The following is a 26,277-nucleotide window of genomic DNA, read 5'->3' as shown; positions in this document are numbered from 1 at the left end:
TGGAATACAAGGGAAGAGGAGAAAACACCGATTCTATTCCTGGCAGTATGTGGCAGTTCCACTGTGCCAACGAAGGACTTTTACTTCGTGGAATTTGAAGTATTATCCTATCTTCAAATTAAAATATTAGCCAAAGTATAATGAAACCAAGGTTTTTCCCTTGACTCAGATTAAACATAAACAAAGTCAAAAGTGGATTCTTCTTACAAAATGAAAATTCTAACAAAAGAACTTTTTAGATAAAAGAACAATGTGTTCAGTTTTTTTTTTTTTTAATCTCAGTTGCTACAATAGATGATTTGTCTTTATAAATGGAGCATCTCATCCAAATATTATGGACAGTTTTCCAAATAGTGACTGCAGAATGGGTAAATTAGTGGTGGTGCTGGGGTTTTTGTACTAAAAACTGCCTAGAGAACCCGTTTCTAAGGAAGGGAAGGCTATAGCTAGCTTCTTGGGGAATGCTGAAGTGTTCTCAGGTACTAAACTGTACTAGGGTCAGAGGTTTGCTTTCATTGTCTCTAGGAATTTCCATATTTCAACACTCTTTTATTATCTTTTTGTAATATGGGGATTGAACCCAGGAATTCTGTGCCATTGAACTACATTCCTACCCCCCCCCCTTTTATTTAAAGTTGTAGATGGACACAATGCCTTTATTTAATTAATTTATTTTATTAAATTTTTTTTTTTAGTTGTAGATGGACACAGTACTTTTATTTATTTATTTTTATGTGGTTCTGAGGATCGAACCCAATGCCTCATACATGCTAGGCAAATACTTCACCACTGAGCCATGGCTCCAGCCTATGTATTTATTTTTTTATGTGGTTCTGAGGATTGAACCCAGTGCCTTGCATGTGTTAGGCAAGTACTCTCCCACTGAGCCACATTCCCAGCCCCCTAACTCCTTTTATTTTTTTACTTGGAGACAAAATGTTTCTAAGTTTCCTAGACTGACCTTGAACTTAATGATCTTCCTACTTCAGCCTCCCGAATTGCTGTGATTACAGGCATGAAGCTGTGCTGGCTTTAATGCTTACTTTTAAGCTAAGTATCTTCCTCTTGGCCTTTCTTATTTCCAAATTTGGATGAATAAAAAGAGTATCAGATTTGCTACTTTTTCCTAAGCAGGCAGAAGGTGATTGGTGACTTAGCGAATGGCTCCATGTGCCACCTGCTTTCTTTGCTCACAAGTTCTACCAGATCCTCACAGGTGAGATACCAACCTCTGGAGCTGCAATATTTGTTACTCTTCTTTTTTTTTAAAATTTGAAGGGCATTCAGAGAAAGATCTTTTCCTTGTCTTACATTTTCATCTGCCACTTTGCTAAGAGATTCTGCGCTTTTAACAAATATTAATAAAATACCAAATGGGGTCCTGAGGATCTTCCTTGTATTCTGGAAGGAAGCAACGCATCTGGGTCAGGTCCCCAGGAATCTGTCCAGTTAGAACGTGAGCACACATACCCGGAGAGGAAGTATTCCTGAGTGCATTTTAGTGGTGTCAGTACAGATAAGGAAGTGGGAGATAGCTTGAGACTGTCTTATACTTTGAATTTCTCCAGAACGAATTGCAACTTAACCTAGTGTGTAAACCAACTAAAATATAATTTAGGAGTATATTTTTTGGTAACAGATATTTGGGTTTCAACCAGCCACAGGTAGACAACTGATCAAACTCTGTGTAAATAAGGCAGAAGCCTGGCTGTAGCCCTTCAGATGACTTCTCTACTTTGCACTTGGCCTATTGAAGGTCACTGCTTACAGTGCTGGGCTGAACTCTCTGGTCCCCTTCTGGTTCTAAGTGCTTCCTGATTCATGAATCATTCTTTGTTCAGACAAACTCTGTGATATTTAATTTGTCTAAAGTTTTTTTTTAACAGTAGCACTCTAGTACTTAGCCCCGTAGCTGACCCCTCTTGGTTGTGTGTGTGTGGAACCACCAGACATGGCTGCCCTCACAGATGGCCCTTCCTGTGATGGAAAAAGTGCAGCTTCCTTCAGTGGATTGTATCTGAGAGGAGGGTTGAGATTAAGACAGCCTAGAAATCAACCCCATGGTCCCATTATAATACTCCCAGCCATCTTGGTCCTGCAGGGTCTCCTCCCTTGATGTCAGTGCTGGGGATACCTCTTTGATTCTGAGATCAGGATGGGGAAGATAACTTGTTTGGTCCCTATACATTTCATTTCTTCCTCCCTTTCTTCCTTTCAGCAAGGTATGGTCAAACTCATGGGCCTCTGGGGCAGAGCTGAGTTGCTCTGAGCTCCAGTTCCCTTGCTGATGGTGGCATTCCCACCAATGGATGGACACAGGGGTTGCGTGGCGGGAAGCATTGGTTCACAGCTCACTGTAGAGTCTCATTCTTTGCTTTAGAAATTTCGTGCATCTCTGTTTCTGAACGAGTTTCTAGGGGCTGACCATGGTAGCATGATGATCATACATCCCTGTTTAAATGAAAAGTGACACTGAACACAGCTAACATCTATCATAGTAGATGCAGCAGGCTTAATAGTAGAGTAAGGACATGCTTCAGTATGCAGTCAGCTCTGCTGTAGGTAGCATAGGTAGTCCTAAGAATCATCCCGCTAAGCAAAATCACGCAATAAAACCATAGCCCTTCTGGGAAGAAATGGGTAAAAGGATTAGCACTCAAGAAATTTGTCAGTGCCACATAAACCATCTAGGAGCTTAATACTAATGGTAGCACAGCTTTACACATGTTCATTGATTAAGAAGTACACAGCCCTGCTGCCAAATGGCAATTTCCCTGGACAGTTCCTGGAGTTACCATGTGGAAGCAGGTGGTGGGAGGGCAGGGGCTTGTGGCTGTTACTGTGAGCTAAGTAACTCATCCTGAAATCAGATGGAACATGTCCCATCCATACCATGTGGGACCATCTGGTGCAGAACTTGAGGAGGTAAATGGAGGTGGCTGGTGGATGACTGCGTTTTGTGTACTTCTGTGTGACCATGTTTAGCAGAGGGAAGTTCTGTGTTCATCCAGTCTTTCTCACATATAAAAATCATGTATAAGTGAACACATAATTCTTATTATATTATTCTCTCATGTATCAGTTACATTGGAACAAAATGGCATGTTCAAAACAAGCATCATAGCAGAATAGACTGTATGTAAGCTTCCTTGAAAAGGCCACCTTCCCCACAATTCTCACTTTTTCTAATAAACTCCTGCTTGTTACTGTGGGGGAAAAAAAAGAAAAAGAAAAGGCCACGTTCCTCTAGGCAGTACCTAAAGGAGAAGTAAATGAAGTCAATGTAAAACACAAAGGCTCATGGGACCATTAATATCCTTTTTTAAAGTGATAAGCAGAGCAGGCACAGTGGTGCACGTCTATAATCCCAGCCACCCAGGAGGCTGAGGCAGGAGAATTGCAAGTTTTGAGGCCAGCCTCAACAAACTAAGTGAGGTCCTAAGCAACTTAGCAAGACCCTGTCTCAGAATAAAAAATAAAAAGGGCTTGGGCTTGGGTTGTAGCTCAGTGGTAAAATGCCCCTGGGTTAAATCCCCAGTAGCAAAGAGGTGTGGGGGGGAGGTGATAAGCATTATAAAAAAATGTTTGTATTCTCTGTGTATAGATTGCTGTATTCCGGGTTAGTGGTTATAGGGAGGGTGTTTCAGATAACAAGAATGTTGGGGTGGTGCTACTTGGCTGTATTTGTACTGTTCATGCCCATGGTTTCTCTGAGTCACCTGCCACCTTGTCATCCTTCCTTTAGCACAGATGAGCCACTCTCAGCACCCAGTTTCATATTAACTTTCTCATAGAGTGGCCTCTTGAGTGGTCAGTAAATAATAGTATGCCGTGTTTCTCGAATCACCTGGATTTCTTGTAAAGATCCTCTGTGAATGAATCCCATGCTTTAAACAAATTTGATCACGAAATATATGATGGTGGGAGAACATGGTTGGTCAAATAATTTGTGCCTTTAACAGAGTGTGTTGCCTGAACAGGCAAGAGGGTCCATAAATAAACTTTGGAGAGGTCCATAAAACCCAGAAATTGCATATGTATTTTTGTCCTAAGTGTATTTTGGAAGGAAAGGAACCTCAGCTTTCATCACATTCCTAAAGGGATCCTTGACCCTGATATGACCAAGAAATACTGATTTCAAAAATCCACAAATGTAGACTCATGTGGGTGGTTTAGGGGATTTACAGGGTACTTTTTGTGACCCAGTACACTGATCCCACAAAGAGGGGCTACTGTAGTTTCCTCAGAAACGTTCCTGGATGCCACATTTAGCAACAGCAGGGAGCTGGTGTGACCACTGGGTCAGTGTGATGCTTCATCTTTACTGCTTTTTCTAAATTTAGTGGTGAGGGGTTTTCTGGCTGGTGGGCTCTGCCTTACAGCCATGCATCTCATGTCTCCTTGGCTTTGTTTTCCAGATGGGAGCAGCGAGAGCTGCCCAATGGCCGGGTCTATTATGTTGACCACAACACCAAGACCACCACCTGGGAGCGGCCTCTTCCTCCGGGGTAAGGCCTGAGATTCTAGAGTCACTCAGGGGCTTTTCCACCACTTCCTACCACAGCTCTTTCTCCCTGTTCTCTCCTTTGTTTTCTTTCCCTTCCCCATCAACTTTCTCTCCTTTTTCCTCGGTTTTCCTTTCTCTCTACATACATTGCGTTGGCCATGACTGATGGCGATGGGCTGTATTAAGTGGGGTTCAGAGCTGACATGGAGGTAGGCGGGCAAGGAAAGCCTTCTGGGCCTCAGCGTCTTGATGCCTTAGTCACGTCACCATACAGAGACATCTCCTTAGGGCCAGGTGTTCAGTTCATTTCTTTGAAGGTAGCAAAGCATGGTGATATTGATCTTGGATCATTTGACTGGTTTTTTTTTTTTTTTTTTTTCATCCAGTTTCCTTAATCCTGCTCTCATTCTTAGAATGGACTAGAATTTTTAGAGAATCTCTGGGGAGTAGGCTCAGTGGCAAAGTGCTTGCCTATAAGGCATTCAACCCCAGGCATCAAAGACAGACAGACAGACAGACACACACACACACACACACACACACACACACACACACAAACTGAAGAGAGGGAATTTCTGAGGGATAAAAAAGCACGAGAAGGTGGATAAAGAAGGCTGATGAGTTTCTCTGCACCAACGTGCCCCAAAAGGCAGAGTCTTCTCATTCAGCTGGACTTGGTGAGAACACAGTTGGGTTCTCCAAAACCAAAGGATGAGAGAGGCTTCCAGGGGAGGGAAGACTGTCCAAGTTCAAGGAGAAGGGGTTGGATTTCCTGTTTGCCAGGGACAGAAAGTTCTTTGCACATGTATCTCCCAGTCGTGAGAAAATGTATTCTGCTGCCAGGAGAGAATCACCCCCGACTAGAACAGCCACGAAAGGTTCCTGAATAAAATATGAGCATTTCCCCTTCCAGAGTGTGCCCAGGAAGGGTGTCAGTGGTAGGGAGACTGGGAGAGCCCCGGTGCTTTGTTGGGCTTAGCTGTCAGGCGTGTGCCAGGCAAACACCACCTCACCTTCTGGCCCTACAAATTTCCATGGATGGGCTGCTTTTAGCTTCAGTTTCCAGTAGAGTGCTTGAGTTTTCCTCCTCTTCCTTGCCCGCCTCAGAATGGAACTCATAATTTGTCATCGTTAGTGCTCACTCTGTTTTCTGCTTTGACTTGAAGTTAAATAAGTTACCAGAGTTAAACATTGACTTCTTAATTTAAAATAATACTAAAACATTGTGTTGTGTGGCAATGATGGAAAATATCGTATTATTTTGGAAACTTTCAAGTATAATAAGCCCCTGCAGACTCAACGTTCAGCTTCAGTTATCAACTCATGGCCGGTTTTGTTTTATCTGTACCGGGAGCCAGCACATTATAATGGCATGTGGACAAAATCTGGTCCTCTACCTGCTTTTGTAAATGAAGTTTTTTTTTTTTTTTTTTATATGAAGTTTTATACAGCCCTATTCATTTTTTGTTTGTTTGTTTGTTTGTTATTTTGTTTGCAGTGCTGGGGATTGAACCCAGGGCCTTGTGCATGTTAAGCAAGTGTTCTACCACTGAGCCATATTCCTGGCAGTGCTCACTGTCTAAATATCGTCTGCTTTCATACTTCAAGCAGAACTGATTAATTGCAACAGAGACTGTATGGCCTACAAAACCTAAAATATTTATCTTGTGGCCCTTTGTAGAACAAAATTGCTGGTTTCTGATTTATAACCCTCATCCACCTCCCCAACACTCTGATCTAGATAATTTGGAGCATATCTCATTATATCATTTACCCATATTTTAATATGTATTTGTAAAAAAAAAATTATCATTAAAAATGATAAACCACAGGTTTATTAATAGTATGTTCTTCATATTGTCAAATACCTAGTTAATATTTGAATTTCTATAATTGTGTAATAAATCAAACATTGACATTAACAGTATGTATCGCACACTTGCACTTTGTGTATTTACAAGGTGTGTGTTTGAAAGCAGTAGGAACTCTATGAACCTGCTGTTACTGCCCCTTAACTCTCTAGTCTGTAAGGTATGTAGACCTTGACCTGGTGAGTGTTTGCATGGAACTGAAGTAAAGATACAATTCTAAGGAAGGTTGGAGATTAAATTTTCTTTAAGTAAATTCAGTTCAGGTGGGACACTAGATGAATCTTTGTTCTTCCTACGACAGTTTTAATGTTCTCCTCCAACTTATTAGTTCTTACTGAGTTTTAGGCAAAGAGCTTTGAGCCTCTGGCTCTTAATTCACTAGTAATAGTAGGGAACCCAGAGAGAACACAGTGAATTCTTACGATTTTATTGCTGAATAATGGGAGAAGTTCTGCCCTAGAGAAGTGTAAACCATAGTGAGAGCAACTTGGAAATTATAGATAGAGCCACTGTCTCAGCAGATTTAGTCACCAAGGAGCAAGATTGAGCCAGAGGATTCACTTTAGTAGGGCCCTCCCTTATAGCAAATCTCTGGGAAACATGTAGGCAGACTGGTCATTTTATCCAGGAGCAATGAATTGGACCTGGTAGGATGAATGTGGTCACTTGCTCCTTAGTCACTCTTAAGCAGTGCTCAGAAGTAAGCAGAGAGAGAGATCACTGTAGAACGTCAGGGTAGGGAGAGCCTCACAGAGAGTGGATCAGACTATTGCAGGAAGGGCTGGACTTACCTAAGAATGGTAAGGTGATCCAGGTTGAGAGGGAGAGTGGAGGGGCAGCATGTATGTGGAATGTGAAAGACATGTTTGGAGAATGATGCCTAGAGCAGTTTTGTTGGAGTGAGTGGTTGGTGTGAAACAAAGATGCTCAGAGTGTGTCCAGTGAGGCCCTTGGGTTTGGTGATGCCCACTGGAGTCAAAGATGGCAAAAAGACTGAAGGGGTCCCCAACCACTGTGCCATTTTTATGTATTATGAGTCTGCATTAGATTTCATCTGAAACGAAAGGTGGGTTATGCTGCTTAGAAGTTTGAAGTCCAGAGGACTTCTAGTTAAACATGTGGGTTGAATGTTTGTTTCCATTCTTCTTGAAAACCCACAGAAATGGCAATAAAGGTCTGAAAAAAAAAATCAGAAACCTTAAAAAATAAGGACTGAAAGAGGCAAACAGCATATGGAGGAGATGTTAATAAGTTGAGTTGCTGAGAGATAAATGGCAGAGCTGAGAAAGTGGAAACCCAAGTCTGTAGTATGAGGTGTCCAGCAGGAAGCTGGCCAGCATGCCCCGGGGAGCCCTGGGAAACCTCAGCTATTACAGACACCAAGGAGGGCTGTGGAATGAGATTGAAGCCTGAAGGTTGAAAATTTGTGCAGTGAGTGGTTAGATTGTCAGGTTGTCGGCCATCATGCCATTCCTGGCCAACCATGCACACGCAAACATACAGGCACACACAGCCTCCTGCTGACCCTGAGAAGCTCCTCAGAGAGCAGAATCAGCCTTAGGGACAAGCCACAGCTGTAGGAAGGAATGAACTGGAGAAAGGGATTAAGTGAGGATGTGGTATTCAGCCCTCAGGAAAAAGACTAGAAATTTTTTATTGCTAAGAAAAATGATCAGTCTAAAGGAAAGAACTACAGATTGTCATATGTGGGGACCTTTTGATGAAACAGCTGAGCCTCTGCCTGACCACTGTGCAGAGGAGCTACAGTCAGCAGCCCCACCTGAGCACTCTGAGCTTCCAGTCGCATGGTAGTAGCTCTCTTGTAAATGTGAACAAGCAGCCAACAATCAGCAGAAAGGGACAAAAAGGGACTTGATGAAAACAGTACAGAGAGCTGAAAGCAAACAAACTGCAGCAAGGAAAACCCAACTATGATTAACACCCTCAAAGTTTTGGGGAAGAAATATGGGCTCTGTGCAACAAGAACAGGGGACCATGAAATGATCCCTTCAGGAAGCAAGAGCTGTTAGAAGTTACTATGTGTGACAGCAGAAGTAAAGAATTCAGGGGCTGGGGAGATGGCTCAGTTGGTAGAGTGCTTGCCTCCCATGCAGTTCAATCCTCAGCACCACACACACACACACACACACACACACACACACACACAAAATCAGGAGAATGACTGAAAGATAAATTTGGAGATAAGAAAATTAGAAGTTGAATTTAGGAGATCTGGCTTCTGAATACTGGTTCTAGCAAGATCAGAAATAGGATAAGAAATGATCAAAAAAATTTTAAAAAATCAAGAAAGGATCAAGAATTAAGAATGCTACAATAGCTGTAGAGTGAGTCCATCACAATTCTGACAGAAAATGACTTCCTGTCTTGAAACCAACTTCTAAATCACCTTTTATTCATTTTAACATTGAAGTGTGAGGGTACAAATAAAGGCATCTTTAGATATTCTGGCTTTCAAAATATTAACTTTGGTGTGTCCTTCATCGGAGTCTCCTAGATCGTTTATTCCACCAAATGAGAGGAAGCAGAGGAAGAAGCAGCCATGGGATGTAGGACACAGGGGCCTCAACTGAGAGAACGTGGAAGTTTCTAGCAGGAAGAGGAGAGACAGCTCAGGACGAGGATGGAGAGCAGTATACAAATTAGATGAAGAGTGTGGAAAAGATGTGGCTGGGGGGTTGATGCCACCTAGATTATATCTAGACATTACATCTAGATGACATCGAGATTATGTCTAGAGTCAGTCCTGATTTCAAGTGAAGCTGGATCTAGCGGGGCAACGATGTTATGAGGGAGCTGGCTTTTCTTCTGTTCTTCTGCTTTGCCATCCACTGGCTCAGCTTCATATTGTATTTTAATCTGGGGCTGAATTAGTGATGGGTTCTTAAAGCCAAGCAGAAAGAAACAAGGCAGTTCTTACCTCCAGAAGAAAAGCAAAAGAGTTACCTGAGTAGGAAGTGTGTTTCTAGTATTCTGTGTCATCACAATATAAATGCTGAATATTGATTTAATAATGATTTTCCATATTTAAGGATGAGGAGAGGAGATGGCAGTGTGTGTAATGAGGGATAGAATATAATAACTTGATTCTCTTATATAGTGGAAAGTCCATAAGGAACAGGGAACATGGGGAAATAAATAATGGAACGGCATGATGTTTAGAGGCATGGATATACATACATACATACATACATAGAGGAAGCGGGTGAGAGTTGAAAGTAGTTTCCTCTGGGGACCAGGAATGAGCAATGGGGCTCATATTTTTCATTATATACCTTGTTGTCCTGTTCACATTTGAAAGCCATATAGAGGTGATTTCTTTGATAATAATACAAATGACTACTTTGGAGAAGCTATGAGAGTGGTGAATAGCTCCACATTGTTGTGAGTCTTGAGTGCTAACTAACAGACCTTGGCTTATGGGTGGCAGGAACCTATAGTGTTTTTGAGCAGCAACAGGACCTTGAAGCCAACCCAATGTGGTAGTTCTGATGGCTGTTTATAGTCTGATTCTGCATGGGGAGATTAGCTCAGGTTGGCTGCTGTAGTCCAGGGGTGAGGTGGTACAGGCTGGATATTGAAATGGAAAGTCAAGGGCAGAGAGACAACAAAACAAGAAGCACTTGGACTGAGTGATATTCTGAAGTCAGCAAGGACAATGTGGTACAGTATCATCCCTGGGAAGAAAATGTGGGGAAGACTTAGATATGGGGAGAGCTGTAGCATTTAGTTGAATACAGAGGGACAGTAAGTTATCAAGGTACGGCTGTCTGGTGGCAGGTAGGATCCAGATTCAATCTGGGAGCAGGCCATTGGGTCTGGGAACTGCTTGAGGGGAGACCACTTTTAGTGAGGTCATGAGTTTTAAATTGAAAAGATTATTGAAATGATGGCAAAAAAGCCAACTGAGAGGCTAACTCAGAACATCAAGGATCATTATGAAGGGATCATAATGATTATGCAAGTGACATAAAACTCCAGATGAGCAGAAATGAGAAAGGAGTCAGGGAGCAGGATCTGCAGTTGTGTGGGGTGATACCGTGTAATCTCCATTAGCTTCCCTTTGCATAATCTTAGTCCTGTTTTCTTCTGTTGGTGTCTCTTTCTTTCTTTTTTTTAAATCCTTTACTTCCCTCTTGGTTTTTCAAACTTCTGATGGAAAAGTTCAAGCATATTTCAAACTTGAAAGAGTAGTACAGTGAATCCTTTGCAACCCTCTTCTGGTTCTAACAATTAAAACCATTTTGTCTCATCTGACTTCCTGCTTTTCAGGGGAGGACCTGATGAATTTTAAAGCAAATTCTAGACATCATATCCTTCAATCCCAAAATATATCATGTATGTCTCTAAAAAAAAAAATGAGATTTTTCAAAAACACTCATCTAACCCACCACAATTATTAACATTTCTTTACATTATGTCATACACAGTCATGTTCCGTGTCTCCAGTTGTCTTAAAAATATTTTTATATTTGACTTGTTTGAATCAGATCCAACCCCAAGGTCAACACATTGCTTTTGGCTAATATGTCTCTTAAGTCTCTCTTGATCTATAAGTTTCCCTGTTCTTTGTTATTTTTTTTTTCAGTCCATTTATTTGTTGAAGAACCTTAGCATTTGTCTTGTAGAATTTCTTTTACTTCGGATATGGCTGATTATGACCTTTTGGTGTTGTGGAATATGTTCCTCTGTCCCTTGTCTTTCCTATAAGCTGGTAGCTAGATAAGCTGGCTTGATTAGATCCAAGCTCACTTTTTAACTCTGAGGTATTATCTACATACAGTGAGAGGCACAGTGCTGTATTTCCCAGGTTTGACAAATGCATTCCCTCGTGTAACCCACCCCCGTCAAGATATAGAAAACTAGCTGGGTGCCGTGGCGCATGCCTGTAATCCCAGCAGCTCTGGAGGATTGCCAGTTCAAAGCCAGCCCCAGCAAAGCAAGGCGCTAAGCACCAGTGAGAAACCCTGTCTCTAAATATTAAAATTCAAAGTAGGGCTGGGGATGTGGCTCAGTGGTTGAGTGCCCCAGAGTTCAATCCCTGGTACTCTACTCGCCCCCTCCAAAAAATAAAAATAAAAAAAGATGTAGAAAACTTCCATCTTGCTGGAAAGTTCCCTCCTAGTTCTTTTGGTCGCTTCTTCCCCATGTGTGTGGAAATCAAGTTATGCTTACCAAGTGTAGCTGAGACTTTCTGCTTTCTGACTGGGGCCCCTCCCTGTCTGTGGGTATGTTAGAACCAACTTTGGAAAGGTCGCTTCCTCACCAAAGATAACATGAAGAGTCCTACTCTTCTTCCCAAGACCATACAAATGTTTCCATGGACACCTTATATTGGGATGATTTCAGTCACAAGTAACAAAAATTAGTATCTAATTGCTTAAATAATGAAGGAAATTTAATGGCTTATATAACTGAAAATTCTAGATATAAATCCTGATTTCATGTGAAGTTTGATCTGATGGCTCAACAGTATTACCCAGGAGCTGGTTTTTCTTCCATTTTTCTGCTCTGCCATCTTCTGGGTCAATTTCAAACTATGTTTGGGTTCAAAATGATGACCATTGGCTCCCAGGACTGTATGCTTCCTCACTCGAAGTTAGATAGACCCAGAGACTATATTTTTCCCCGATACTAGCAAAAGTGCTGAGCTCCATCTTGATTGTTCCAGATTGGATCACATGCCCACTCCCTGTCCAGTTGTTCATCTGCGGCACTGGGAACAGAATCAGTTTCCCCAGAGCTACAGGGATCCCCAGATGGAAATCAGGAGGCTGCTGGGATAACCACAATCTACCATGATCATCTAAGCCCCATTGGCCTCTGAAGGAGGGGCCTGCCTTGCTGTGCATCCAAGCTCCTGTGCTGCACTTGGCCTTCCCTTGGTCCCTCCTTGACATCCATCCTGAGATTTTTCTAGAAATTGGTGAGGGTGGGGTAGTCCTTATATTCATTCTAAACTGAATATTTCCAGCTGGGAAAAACGCACAGACCCGCGAGGGCGGTTTTACTATGTGGACCACAACACTCGGACCACCACCTGGCAGCGACCAACAGCTGAATATGTGCGGAACTACGAACAGTGGCAGTCACAGAGGAATCAGCTCCAGGGGGCCATGCAGCACTTCAGCCAGAGATTCCTCTACCAGGTGAGAGGACAGGGGCCTGCTACAAGGGAGGGCAGCCTCCCTGCACTTGAGAATGTACAACCTCACGTGTTCTTTGTAGACCCAAGTGGTGAGCACAGAAGCAATGGCTGGAGACGTCAGTGCTCTGACCCTGGGGATTTTACTCATCACCGTGAGATTCCTCAAATTCCAGTGTTTCTAACTTAGAGACTCCATGTCCAGCCTCTGGTTTAAGAAATAAACATGTCTGAAGCTAAATTCACAGACTTTCTTTCAAGACTGACTTTCTTTTCTTTCCTCTTCATTTCAGTCCATTCTCCCTGACTTGAAACCTGAAAGTCAGTTTTGACTTTGTCCGTTCCTCACCTTTCTGAATGGAAGCAGTCACCCAGTTCTTCTTTTTCTACTGCTGCTATGTTTTTTTTCTTTAGATCTTTCTATGTGACAGATTCTCAAGGATGGAGGACCTTTAAAACAAACGATAGCCCAGGGGCCAAACTGGCCCATCACTTGTTTTTTTTTTTTTTTGTAATTATAGATGGAACAGCATGCCTTTATTTTATTTGTTTATTTTTATGTGGTGCTAGGGATCAAACCCAGTGCCTCACACATGATAGGTAAGTGCTCTGCCACTGAGCTACAGCCCCAGCCCCCCCACCACTTGGTTTTGATAATAAAGGTTTTTTTTTAAATTTTTTTTTTATTTTTTAGTTTTCGGTGGACACAACATCTTTGTTTGTATGTGATGCTGAGGATCGAACCCGGGCTGCACGCATGCCAGGCGAGCGCGCTACCGCTTGAGCCACATCCCCAGCCCCAATAATAAAGTTTTATTGGGACACAGTCACACCCAGTTTATATGCTGACTGGGGTTGCTTCCGTGCTATTGCAGTGGAGTTGAGTAGTCATCAGAGATGGAATAGCCCTCTAAGTCTTAAGACATTTATAGAATGGCCCTTTACAAACTTTGTAGACCCTAAGTTTAGATCAGTCTCCTAGCTGGGCATGGTGGGTGCACACCTATAATGCCATTGGCTCCTGAGACTGAGGCAGGAGGATCACAAGTTCAAAGCCAGCCTCAGCCAAAGCGAGGCACTAAGCAACTCAGTGAGACCCTGTCTCTAAATAAAATACAAAATAGGGCTGGGGATGTGGCTCAGTGATTGAGTGCCTGAGTGCCCCCGAGTTCAATCTCTAGTATCTCCCCTTCAAAAAAACAACAACAACAACAACAAAAATACAGTCTCCTATGTGATGCTAAATCTTTCTTTGTTCCCTCCTGTCGGAGTTGTCAGAGTCGCCTCTGCTGGCATTCCCTTGTCTGTCCTGCCTGTTCCCAACCAGAGCAGTCTTCAAAAGCCTTACTCTCATTGCATCACTGTGCTGGCTCAAACCCTCTGTGGTCATTACCCACAGAATAACATTTAAACCTTCTAGTCCAGAATTCATGGTGTGCTGGTCCCAATCATCTAATGGTCTCCTACACTATGCCCTGTAGAAGCCCCCAGCCCCACTTCCTGGAGCCTCCATCTCACTGGAGCCTCCACCAGTGACCTGGAACTGGGAGGAGTCCTGCTACATAGGCTCTCTGCCAGGGAGAGGTGGATTTCCAAACTGGAGCTCTGATTGTGTTTTCCAGGGCACCTAGAGCTCAAGGTCAGGTTCATGGAGGCACAGGATGGGTCAGTGTATTACAGACTGATGGCATTTTGAGCTGGACCAGCACTTTTAATTACCACGTATAACCTTGTTTCTATTTGGAATGAATTGTAATCCTATAATCCATTTCTAAGTTAAATTCTATCCTAGTTAGATGCTCAGAAAATCTTTAATTCTATTTAATTGAATAGCAATCTTTTTTTAAAAAACAAATTTAAATCACTTTTGCCTTCATTTGTGGCTCTTTCCCGATCATCCAAAGCAGGAGCTCCATCATCATCCTTAAATCATGGGAACGTCTCCCTTGGTGACCTAGTCCCTTTTGTCTATGGGGCCTGATTGCTCATCAGAAAGTGAGGAAACTGAGAAGGACCACAATTTGATGAGCAGAAAGTGAGGTATTTATCATATGAAGTTGCTTCCAGGGTCCTCCTACAGCTGCTGATGCCCTGGTGGTCTTGCCAAGTACAGCACTGTTTTTGTCCTTATGCCATGCTGCCCATCCCACAGCATGCCTGGCATCCACTTCTGGCTTATTTCAAAATTGGATGCAATCTCATCACTCTCTGCATTTCAGAGATTGTTCCTCTTGAGCCTGTTCCCAAAAGCTTTGCCTGCCATTTTCTTGGGTGGTCCTGGCTGCAAAACTGGAAAGATCTGGAGCATCTTTCTTTTTTGATCTGTCCTTTGACAAGGATACATCTTGGGGTTTCACATGGTTTTCTCTCCCTGATTGTCCAACTTCTTTAATTAAGAAAAAAAATTCCTTTAATGGATACCATACATCAAATAGGTTCCATAGGTTGACTGAAATGTTTGGTGTTCTAGAGGTAGGATTCACAGCTTCTGGTGCTTACAGCCCCTTGGTCTTTATGGAACATTCTTTGTTTTGCCTGCCTCTCATTTCTGTGACATAATTTCAGGCTTATAGAGGTAGAAGTTTGACTTGGAGGGCTTCTAAGAAGTAAAAATTCAATGCAATTTTTTTTCCCTTAATCTAAAACGGTTTTCTCAGCTCAGCTGGGGACATAGGAGGGTTCTGCCTAGGGTTAGGGGTTACCTTTTCTCTGAGAAACAAGGCTTATATTGAAAAATATGGTGGGAATCTGTTTTTGGTCTGCTCTCAATGTCTCTCTGTTGCTTTTTCTCCCCCTCTGGAATTGGTTTTCCCCTCTTGTTTGCTATGGTGCCATGTCTTGGTTACAAGCAAGAAGGGTTGCTTTCATACAGTTATTTTGGGGTTTGGCCTTGGCCCAGGGTTTGACTCGGAAGACTTAAGAGCTGATACTGTACTGGCAGTTTCCCCTCCTCCTCCTCTTGCTGAGCTTAAACTGAGACCTCGTTCTTTGCTGCACTGCAGAGAACATGAAATACAGTTCAAAATGGGAGTCAAGGGAATCCCAGATTGCAGTCTCCTGTCGTTCCTTCCTGCTGTCTGCCTCCATGCACACCTTTTTCATGTTCTCTAAGTTGTTTTTCTCCATATTTCTGGCAGGTTTCCCTTCCCTGACTCCTAATGTGCCTGTACTTTTGTTTCACCCTTGCACTCTCCTTTGGTCCCACGTTTGAGTTCCTGCTGTGGTCCATTGAGGATGCTGGCACACATGACTGTGTGCTGTGCCATTGTGCCAGGACCCATCGTGCAGCCTACTGTTTCCAGGGCACCTCTATTTTTATTTCCACTTTGTCCATCTCCCACCTTGTGACTAAAAGAAGAAGCCAGGGTCTGCAGGGCTCATACTGATGGTTCTGGGGCTCCTATCATGTGGAATCAAATTGCACTATTCAGAAACTGACAACTTGCTCCTTATTCTGCAGAGAGCCCCTCAGACGGAATTCTCCAGAACCCGTGTTTTGTTCTGAGTTCACTGAGTGCATCCTGCAAAGAAACAACCCTGATGCCTTCCTTCCTCGTTGCAACCTTTACGCCCTTCCCAGAACCTTTCTTGCCCTCGGCTGTGTTTGCTAGACATTCTTTATTTCTGAATTTGTATCTTAAAATATTACTGGGACTTTGTGCCTAGTTCCCAAGAGACTTGAATTCACGTGAGCTGTTTGGCTCATGGCCTGCACCCCAGATCTGCCAACCCGGGAACATTCCCCGGGAAAATGGTTCAGCTGGACTCCTTTTGAGTTCTAGTCATAAAGGATGCTGACCTATCCCTTGGAATTACCTGCACATCCCAGGATCTTTCTTCTGGTAGTAATCCTCCTTGCTCTATTTGTGCATTTTTATGGCTCTGCACCATGAGACACTTTGGATTCCCTTATTTCAGGGAAGTATGCTTAGAAGAGAAGGGGCTGATGGTTGACTCATCGGAGGCATGGGGTTTTTGACTTTTCTGGCCATGGTGGCTTCTTTATTTTTTTGTTTCTCCTCAACTTCTAATTACTTCTTTCCTTCAGGTTTTCTTTTATTTCAAGTTGTATTAAGTACCTTAGGGAAGAAATATCCAATATAGTCAAGTGCTTTGCTAGTAAAGTCCTAGGAGTAAAGTCCTAGGAGCATGAGCCTCCATTGATTTTGATTTCATGTTATTTGTGCTCATCGATATCTGGTCTTTCTCTTCCCCATCTGTCTGCTCTTCTCTTCCCTTAAAGGTGGGGAGGGCAGCTAGCAGGGCTCTGATTCGGTGAGAATGGAAGGATACCAAGGAAACTACGTGAAAATTCAATTGAATGAAAGAGAACCAACGTTGTGTGTTGGGATATTAAAAAGAAAGAAAAAAAGACAAGGATCCAGGAAAAGGCTGATAAGCACATGCCTGTAGTCCCATGTGCCCAGGAGGCTGAGGTGGGAGGATCACTTGGTATCAACAGTTCAAGACTAGCCTGGGCACCGCAAGACCAAGTCTCAAGAGAAAAGAAAAGAAAAGAAAAAAACTAGGAGTGGTGGCCTATGCCTCTCCTCTCAGTTACTTGGAAGGCTGAGGCAGGATGATTGCAAGTTTGAGGCCTGGGCATCTTAAGTGAGACCCTGTCTCAAAATAAAAAGTGCTGGGGGTGGAGTTCAGAGGTGGAATGCTCCTGAGTTTGATCCCTAGTACTGTTAAATGGTTTTCTGCTGTTGTTTTTGTTTTTTAAAGGGCAGGGATAGAGAGGCTCAGGAGTAGAGCACTTGCTTAGCATGTGTGAGGCCCTGGGCTCAATCCTCAGGGACAAAAAAGAAAAAAAAAAAAAAAAGACAGATAAGTACTTTTTATTCCTGGTTCAATGCTGTCAGCAAAGACCTTCTGGTCTGTTGATTTGTAGAGTTAAGCAAAAAATGACTATAAGCTCACTGAAGCTCAGTTGGAACCAGGGGGTAGCTGATTTCTCCCCAGAGTTGAAGGAACTTGGATTTGATGAGATGCTGTGCCCCATCACCCCCAACCCCTCCAAACACACACCAAAATGACTGTTGTGAGTTGGGGGGATGCTTTTCAGTAGTTAGATAAATGTGAATTGTGATGGAGATAATTAAGCCCATCCTGGAGGCTGGTGGTAACTGCCCTAAATCCCCTAAATCAATCCCCTAAATCCAGGCCAGCTTTCCTGGCCTTTGTGCAGTATCATTCCATGTGGGAAGGAGAACCTGAGCTGAAAGGGGGCCCTGTCCCGTGAAGGAACCTATGGCTTCAAGACTTAAACGTCTTTGTTGGAACTTGCTTGGAAGAGGAGCTTGTGTTGCCACCTTGGAAAGAAAGTTTCTCTGTCCTTTCAGTTGGGATGGAGGGAGGGCTGCAAAAAGGGGTTCGTTGGCAGTCGAGCTCTACCAATGTTTGCTCAAGCCAACACTGAGCTCCATTCATCCTCCTGCCCGTGTGTGGCTCCATCACCCCAGATGGGGCCAGCCCGGCAGCCTGAAGTCTGCATTTAGAACTTGATCCCCTAATATAACGATTAAATTTTAGTAAGTGAAATAAAAATGCTTCGGGGTAGGGGGAGAATAAGCAGAACAATCCTTGTTTTATTTAACTATGAAAAGTTTTTGACAGCACCCCTCTTGCCCCGGAGGATCTGAGAACCTCCATCCTCTGCAGCCCTTCCCCAGAGACCTTGGAGCAGAATTAGGCTGGGGGTGGGGGCTCTAATGTAAACAGCAACCCTGAAGTCCTGGAGCGGACTCCCCCTTCTCTCTCCTGTCACCCTGCCCCCGTCCCCCTCCCCAGACAGGCAGACAGAGAACACTAAGCAACTTGAGGTTCAGGCAGGGAAGAATAAAGGTGCTTTGTGAAGGGGAAGGAAAACATTCCTGGGGGAGGTGAGGGGCTTGGGGCATGAATGTACCCTCAGTCTGGGTGGATGCTGCACACCCAGGAGGCGGTGGGGGCTGGACCTGAGGTAGAGGGAGGAGGGTCCCGCCCCAGCCAGGAAGCTCTGGGCGTGGGCAGGGCTTGTGGGAATGATTTCATTGGAAAGGCCTGCGATATTTTTTCCCCTCCCGTGTGTGGTTCTTGGAGAAAGTTGGAGGTGGTGGTGATTTCAGTCGCCTTGGCCGTCGCGGGCAGGAGCAGAGCAGAGGCCGTGGGCGAGCTAGCTAGCCGGGCTGCCCTGCCTGGAGCCCTCCTGCCATGCCCGGCTGGTTCCTGCATCTGCCGCCCTGGCCCTCCTTCCTCTGCACACCTCTTCCTCCCCCTCGCTCACCCTTCCCCAAACTCATTTGGGCTCTCTGTGCAGAGTTCTTTTTTTTTTTTTAAACAAAGACTTTCGAGAGGAGCAGATGCCACCTGAGGCTCCCTGCATCCTCTGTGAAGTATTGAAATGTGGAAGTGAGTCATTAGCATTTTTATTTTTATAGATTTATTTATTTTTAACTGGTGGCTTTTTTTTTAACCTCTGTGTTCTGCTGTGTTTCTTGTGTTTAGTCTTCGAATCCTTCAGTTGACCATGATCCCCTGGGCCCGCTCCCGCCTGGCTGGGGTAAGTACTGAGTTCTTCTGTGCCCTCAGCCCTTGGTATGATGACCAGATGCTCTGTCCTCTTCTCCTGCGTGTCTTCTGTCCTTGCTCCCACCCCTCAGTTTCCTGTGTCACTTACCTCCAGCACACACTTTGGGGATGCCCAGCCTGAGCCATGACCAGTAATGGAGCTGGCAGCATGGAGGAGAAGCCAAGCTCCCATGTGCCTCTGTAGCGTTCACCTGCCACAAGTAAAGGAGTGTGACCCTAAGAAAGACATCCCCAAGTAGCTATAGGACTGTTGAGTTTGGGTCCTGAGTTTCTAGGTGTCTCAGGAATCTATCCTGTCACTAAAATATTTTGACACTGATTTCCAGATGGCCATGTTTTGGGTCTGTAACTCTGGCTGGAGGGAGAGCCACCCTCATGACCCTTTCTTTGCCTCTGACATGTTGGAAAACTTCAGCCTAATTTTGACTAATAGCAGCCACTTTCTTATTTGTGACACAGCTCTGAAAGAGGCCGCGGGGAAGCAGATTGAGCACGGGCTAGTGGTTCTGAAAATACAGTGTTGCTAGTTAATAACACCATGCTGGGTTTTCTTGTCATTGCTAGCTCCTCTTACCTCTTCCGAGTCCTGGGTGCAATTTGCCAAGAATGAGTTAAGGGACGGGTATCCATGCTTTAGGAGAGATTACGGGCTTCAAGGCTATTCTAGGAAGGAGTGGCCATGCAAAAAGGGATCATTAAGGATGGTGAGACTGGGGCAGCTCTATGAACTGGGCAGGGTTTTATTCAACCCTGCAAGAGCCCCTGAGCCTGAAGAGGGCAGTTTTCACAGGAATCAGCAGGTGTGATCTTTAATTTATTGGAGAGGCCAGCAGAAGACAGTTGTTGCTGGTTGGTGGTGTTCACAGTTGGTGTTAAGCTGCATTGGGTACTCTTTCCCACAGAGGTGGGCAGGTGTGTTCTGGGAGGAGGACAATGATAGGATGGGCACCTGCCTAGAGAAGTTCTGTTTTGGGCTGTATCCTCTGGATGCAGACACAGCTGCTCTCTGGTAGTAATTTAAGAGGTGAATCAACTCCCCTGAACCCGCAGGTATCACTTAGCCAATTACCACCATGCTCCAAGAGGACCTTCTTCTGTCTTTCCAGTGGGAGATATCAGTTAGTGAGGCTTCCATATGTTTCTTGATTTCCAGTTTGGGAATCCCTGTGCTCACAGATGATCTGCCTGGCTCCCAGGACCAATGGGTGGTCATTGTTATCTCAGGGATTTGCAGCAAGTCTAGTGTGAGAAGGCAAAGCCTCTTCAGTCCTTGCATAGACAGGGAAAGCGCATCAGCCTAAAGAAGGATCTATAATGCTGTTTGGCAGTGGGTGACCTGGAGCCAGGGTCCTGCATTTGTTTCTGGCTCCGTAGAGGCAGGTGGTAGAGCCCAGACAGTGCGTTTATTTCTGTAGCAATTTTCCTAGATGATGGTCACCAGTAAGCCCTCCTAGGTGCTAAGTGGGAAAATATTTGAGATGGGAATAGGGGAGTATTGGTTAGACACTGCTGTTCATAAACAATCGGAAAACACCACATAACGCTTGATTGTTCAAAATGAGAAAAAGAACATTGTGACCAGAGTCCAGGAAACCTTCCTTTGGGCTCCATGTTGACATCCCCTGGTCTGTAGCAGGGGTTGCTGCCTCCCTAGGGAGGGGAAGAAAAGATAGAGAGAGCAGCCAGGTCAAATAGAGCATCACTGACGGCCAGCCTGCTGGTGTTCCTGCTGCCCTCAGATCCTGGGTTCCTTTCTGCCAAACCAGGGAAGACCCCATGGTGGTCCCCACACACTCCTCTGGGAGTTGGGACACTGTGGGGTTAGATCCATGTCTGCACCTGGGCAGTTCTGCCCTTGGGCATGTGACAAATGCTCCGGAGACCATTTGATCCTGGATCCAGGTGGAGCTGTGCTCATCGAAGGGCTCACCTCTCATTGCACACAGTGAGGCTGCTCGGTGGGCAGAGGCCCCTGCATAGAGGCAGTGCCAGCCATGATGAACCAGGCCTCAAGCCTGCTGGACAGATCCCCTGGCCTGGTGGTTGGCCTTGGCTTTGGCCCCTTGCAGAGCAGCCATGGAGGAGCTAGTTCAAAGCAGTAGCTCCTGGACTGAGAGCGGCTTGTCCCTCAGGAACCTCTGGCAAGCCTGCCTTCTGTGCTGGTCCCATGCTGTCTGGTAGGGGAGCTCTGCAGCGTTCCAGCCGCCTCCTGTTCTTTCTACCGTATTTTCCCAGCTTTGCTAAGGTGTGATTGACAAATAACGTCTGTATGTATAGAAATCCAGTTGTGTACTAGATAGCATTAAGGCAGAACGGAGATGGGTTGGGGGCCAAAACTGGGACTAGTGCAGCCTGGTCCTGGGGTGGGGGCTTCAGAAGAAGTTCTGCTTCTTTTCAGTTTTTGGGTTCCCTGTAGTTTCTGGAACTGATTATTGTCTTTTCTTCAATTTCACTCTGTCTTTGTAAAAGAGAGAGAGCCATCAGCATCATTTGTTTCTGGGACAGACTCAGGAAAGGAAGGCTCAGAAACTTCCCGAGGAAGGTGACTTTGTTGGAGTTTGGAGCTTTGCCTCGGTGTTTTCTCCCACCCACTTGGCACTGGTGGCTTACCCCACCCTCTGGGGCTGGGGGGAGGCTGGCAGGGTGTCCCTACTGCACACAGCTGGATGCAATTATGCCTCTGGTTCCGCCAAGCTGCCCCCCTCAGTGCCGCCACACCACCCCTTCCCTCCGACAAGCCAAACAATCGCAGAGGTTGGAACTGTATGTATCCCTCCCGTCAACGACAGGGAAAGATTCTTTTTGTCCTTTATCCCAGAGCCAAGTGTGAGTGAGCCAGGCTTTAGCAAGCTAAACTTCTCCAACAGGTTGACTCCTGGGGCAGAGATTGAGACCCAGCGCCCAGACAGGGGAGCTGAGGGAAGGTACTGACTTATGATGTTTGACTCTGATTGTGCTCGCTCTCCTTTCTTCTCCCATGGCAGAGAAGAGACAGGACAATGGACGGGTGTACTACGTGAACCATAACACGCGCACTACCCAGTGGGAGGACCCTCGGACCCAGGGGTGAGGACTGGGTCAGGCCATGCTTCTGTGCAGCTCTAGCATTGTCCAGGGGGTCTGGGACTGCATTCACCCTGCAATGCCGATGTTGGGAGACTTTAGCCATATACAAGTGCCCTGAGACCCTCAGGATATAGTGTCAGCTCAATGAGAGCTGGAAAGTGTTTCCTCAGATAGACCTTCCCAGTGGGTGGAGGGTGGCCACCAGCAGGTGCTGCAGTTCTCAGTACTGATTGAGTAGGGTGCTGAGAATTTGATTGAAAAGATATGAAGGAACCCCCAGCTTCCACAAGAAGCAGGGCTGGGCACTTGGTGTCATAGGATTTCTGGTGTCCACTGAGACTAATGCCATCCACCCAGGCTGGTATTTTTGCTTATGTCTTAGGTCTTCACAAGTTGGGTCATGCCACGTACCTACCTTTGAGGGCCCTGTCACGGGCTGTACAGATCCTGATTGAAACAGAGAAGCACTTGGAGGACCCCAGCCTCCTAAACAGAGGCCCAGAAGGTAGGGCTAGCCTTTGCACCCTCTTTTCTTATGCTTCCAGGATGATCCAGGAACCAGCTCTGCCCCCAGGATGGGAGATGAAGTACACCAGCGAGGGGGTGCGGTACTTTGTGGACCATAATACTCGTACCACCACCTTCAAGGATCCTCGCCCAGGATTTGAGTCTGGGTAAGAACTTTCACAGGCAATAGCGGCGTCCTTCAGCACAGGCCTCTGTCCTGTTCAGCTGGCTTGGGGAGGCCAGCTCTGGTTCCCATGACCACTGTGCTGCTCACTGCTCTCTAGTGGTCAGTGTTGTTCTCACCTCAAAGGGATGGGAGGAAGGGGCAGTCCTATTGAGGAAGGGGCAATACAAACAGTACCAGTAATATTTCTCTGAAAGCAAGAGGTCTGGCATTGTTTCTAGATATTCTTTTTGACTCTTAGACGCTCTTAACGGCGGACACTTCCTTTCTCTTTTGCTTTACTGTACTCATCTTTAAATTCACACAGCATCACCTTTCCCTAGGGCTGACAAAGACAGGTTGTTTATATTTTTGAAAAATCACAAAGATTCTCGAACTCCTTTGCTCTTCCCAGGACCAAGCAAGGATCCCCCGGTGCCTACGACCGAAGTTTTCGGTGGAAATATCACCAGTTCCGCTTCCTCTGTCATGTGAGTTCTGGTTCTGGGGCCCCGTTGAGGTGGCCTATTGCAGTCTCTCAGCCAAATTTCCCAGCCCAGCTCAGGCCTTGGAATGCCTCTGTCTTAAGGGAGCAAGCCCGTTCCCATCCTTGGGGAGATGCCTATTTCTACAGACAGGAGACCACAGTGAGCAGATACCCCATGGGATTCTGATTTGAAGTTTTTCCTTTTCTTTTCAGTCAAATGCCCTACCCAGTCATGTGAAGATCAGTGTTTCCAGGCAGACACTCTTTGAGGATTCTTTCCAGCAGGTTAGAGAATAATCATGGTGTTGAGATTTGGGGCAGGAGCTAGCCCTCCTTCTGCTAACGCCTCCTTTGTCGCACGACCGGTTGAGCCCACATTGTAGGGTTTCCAGGCCTGAGCCTTGGGAAGCCTGTCTGTTAGACAGTATGCCTCAGTGTCCCCTGTCTCCCTGCGACCCCCGCACCCCCTCCCCTACTTGCTGGCCAGATGCATTCTCTCTCCAGATCATGAACATGAAACCCTACGACCTGCGCCGCCGCCTCTACATCATAATGCGTGGTGAGGAGGGCTTGGACTATGGAGGCATTGCCAGGTGAGCTCGGGTGCCCTGGAAGAGCGCTGCCTCCCTCTTCCCTGTGGCCAGAAGGCCACCTTCACCTTACATTCATTCCCAAAGCTCTTCTGCATCTTCAGTAGGGGATACTGGGGTGATGTTCTAAATGTCACTCTGGCCAGTCCCAGTGGGTGCTGGAGCAGGGTCAGGCATTAGCCCTTTGGTTACTGGGTCCCAAGAGGCTGGGGCTCCTGGGGACGGGCTCAGGACATGGCTCTTTCACCAGCCCCCGTGTCATTGTTTCTATTAACCAGTCCAGCTGTGTCCATGGACAGAGGCTGAGCAGCTGTGTGGATGTCCCTTAAATTTGGCCCTAGACTTCCCTTCCTCTCGAGGCATCCAGAGCAGGGAAGTCAAGTGTCTGAGAGTGCATGGCGTGGGAGAGCTGTCGTGATCAGAGGTCTTGATCTGTACTCAGCTGCACGTCAAGTGTCCGGGGTCAACAAAGTTAAAATGGCTAATGTAACCCTAGAAAGAAGTCAGAGCACTATCTTACCCTCACCCCAATCGACCTGCAAAGGTCCACAGGCTCTCTGGGAAAGCACTGCCTTGGACAACAGGGCACAAGGCTCAACAGAGAGGAGCATCTTGGCCGCGGACCGCCGGGCTCGCTGACCCTCACGGTGTGGGCTGTCTTCTCACTTGGTGTTGGGTTGACTCGCTTCTGGTGCTCTGTTTGCTGGTGGTGTTGCCTTCTGCGCTGGCCCTGTGGATGGACTGTTCTTTTCCCATGGTGACCTCGGTCCCAAGCTCTGCTAGGTGGCTTCTGGTGTGGCTCCCGCCCTGTGTTTCTTTCTCTCTGTGTCCTGCCAGTGGTTTTACCCTATGGTAGGTTACGTCATGCTGTTCTACCACAGGGTAGAACCACGGACAGGATACTGGGGCACCCTCTGCATCGGACTCCTCGTCGACCCAGCCACACACAGCCCAGCAGCCAGGGACCAGCCCCTGGGGTGTCCCCCAGCCGGCTTAGTTCAAGCCCAAAAGGACTCTGAATTCTAACTTGAGGCTTGTACATAGGGTGCAAATAAATGCTGAGGCACGGTGTTGCTTCAGATGCATGTGGAAGTGTGGGAAAGGGTGTGGTGATGGGGTGGGGGTGAGGGGGTGGTGAAGTGTAAGAGCAAGTGGGAATGAGGTCTGTGACCTGGAGGTAGCATGAATCACAGAGTTGTCGTGGTTCAGGACTCGGGAACATGTAACCACTGTTCACCTATGCTGCCTACTCAGGTAGGGTGGAGGTTGCTGTCATACAGCACTTTTGCAGAAAAATTGTAATAAATGTGCATGTCTATGATACTTTAACATAGGGCCCTTTTGCAGTGCACAGCCAACACAATTGTGCATGGTTTATCGGGGTGCTGGGAGCCCCTTTGCCATTGGAAGGTCTGGTTGTTGTGAAAAAAGTCCTGGAATGTACCACCTGGAGCTGACAGGAATGCACACAGGTTTTCCTGAGCATCATCTGAAAGTGCTGTTGTCCTGGTTCATACTTGGTTGAACCAAGCTGGCTCATGGCCCAGCTGATAATATTGCATAGTCTGGGCACTGACTGAGGTGGACTCCGCTTCTCGGGACACTGTCTCCAGACTGCCTGAGACACATGGCAGAGTCACAACTGCTGTGCGGGTGCATGGAAGGCTCCATTGTTCCTGTTTTCTCTCTTCCCTCACAGAGAGTGGTTTTTCCTTCTGTCCCACGAGGTGCTCAACCCCATGTACTGCTTATTTGAATATGCGGGCAAGAACAACTACTGCCTTCAGATCAACCCCGCCTCCTCCATCAACCCCGACCACCTCACCTACTTCCGCTTCATTGGCAGATTCATCGCCATGGTAAGGGAGCCCCAGGAGTGCCTTCCTCCTCCCCCTCCCCCTCCTGGTGGAGCATGCCGAGGGCGCCAGGGAAATTCACTCTTCACTGAGGCTCCAGGAAGGCAGCCTCTGAGGAGGCCAGCCCTTGGCCACCCGAGGCAGTCCAGGCCCAAGGAGCAGTCCCATGGACTGGCACCCCCACTGTGGACCGCACCCCTCTTCCTCATAATCTCCTAAGCTGAAAATACAAAGAGCTAGAGAGAGTTCTGGAGAAATCGGAACTGTCAGTGGCACCAGGGGTGGGGTACCAGGGAGTCATTGAAGGATTTCTTGTGTTGATTTGCGTAGGTCCCTGGGCCATGGGCTTCACTTACCTTAAGTGAGTCCCCATGGCGGAGGTGGGACAGTGGCTGAGTGGAGTGAATCCGTAACTACCTCCTACTGCCTGTCTCTGGGAGGTGCCACCGTCTGTCCTGAGCAGCGGGTGGGAGTGTTTGGGAGTGTCCCACTGA

General features: G+C 46.1%; 1 protein-coding gene across 2 annotated transcripts in view; it reads left to right on the top strand.

The window, feature by feature from the left end:
* Wwp2 (WW domain containing E3 ubiquitin protein ligase 2) overlaps positions 1 to 26,277 on the top strand; it is a 116,243-nt gene that overhangs the window by 83,457 nt on the left and 6,509 nt on the right. Inside the window, exons 9-17 of one of the 2 annotated variants that reach the window (XM_015496140.2) lie at positions 4,419 to 4,508; positions 12,371 to 12,545; positions 19,031 to 19,085; positions 22,099 to 22,180; positions 22,726 to 22,854; positions 23,266 to 23,341; positions 23,551 to 23,622; positions 23,842 to 23,930; positions 25,627 to 25,786. In XM_015496140.2, coding sequence (XP_015351626.1) covers positions 4,419 to 4,508; positions 12,371 to 12,545; positions 19,031 to 19,085; positions 22,099 to 22,180; positions 22,726 to 22,854; positions 23,266 to 23,341; positions 23,551 to 23,622; positions 23,842 to 23,930; positions 25,627 to 25,786 — 928 coding nt within the window. Of the gene's footprint in view, positions 1 to 4,418; positions 4,509 to 12,370; positions 12,546 to 18,554; positions 18,935 to 19,030; positions 19,086 to 22,098; positions 22,181 to 22,725; positions 22,855 to 23,265; positions 23,342 to 23,550; positions 23,623 to 23,841; positions 23,931 to 25,626; positions 25,787 to 26,277 lie in introns of those variants that run through there. The other variant, XM_048792508.1, reaches the window with a different exon arrangement.

This window comes from Marmota marmota, unplaced genomic scaffold, assembly GCF_001458135.2.
Source record: "Marmota marmota marmota unplaced genomic scaffold, marMar, whole genome shotgun sequence".
Taxonomy (NCBI): domain Eukaryota; kingdom Metazoa; phylum Chordata; class Mammalia; order Rodentia; family Sciuridae; genus Marmota; species Marmota marmota.
This window is presented reverse-complemented; position numbering and strand designations above follow the sequence as displayed.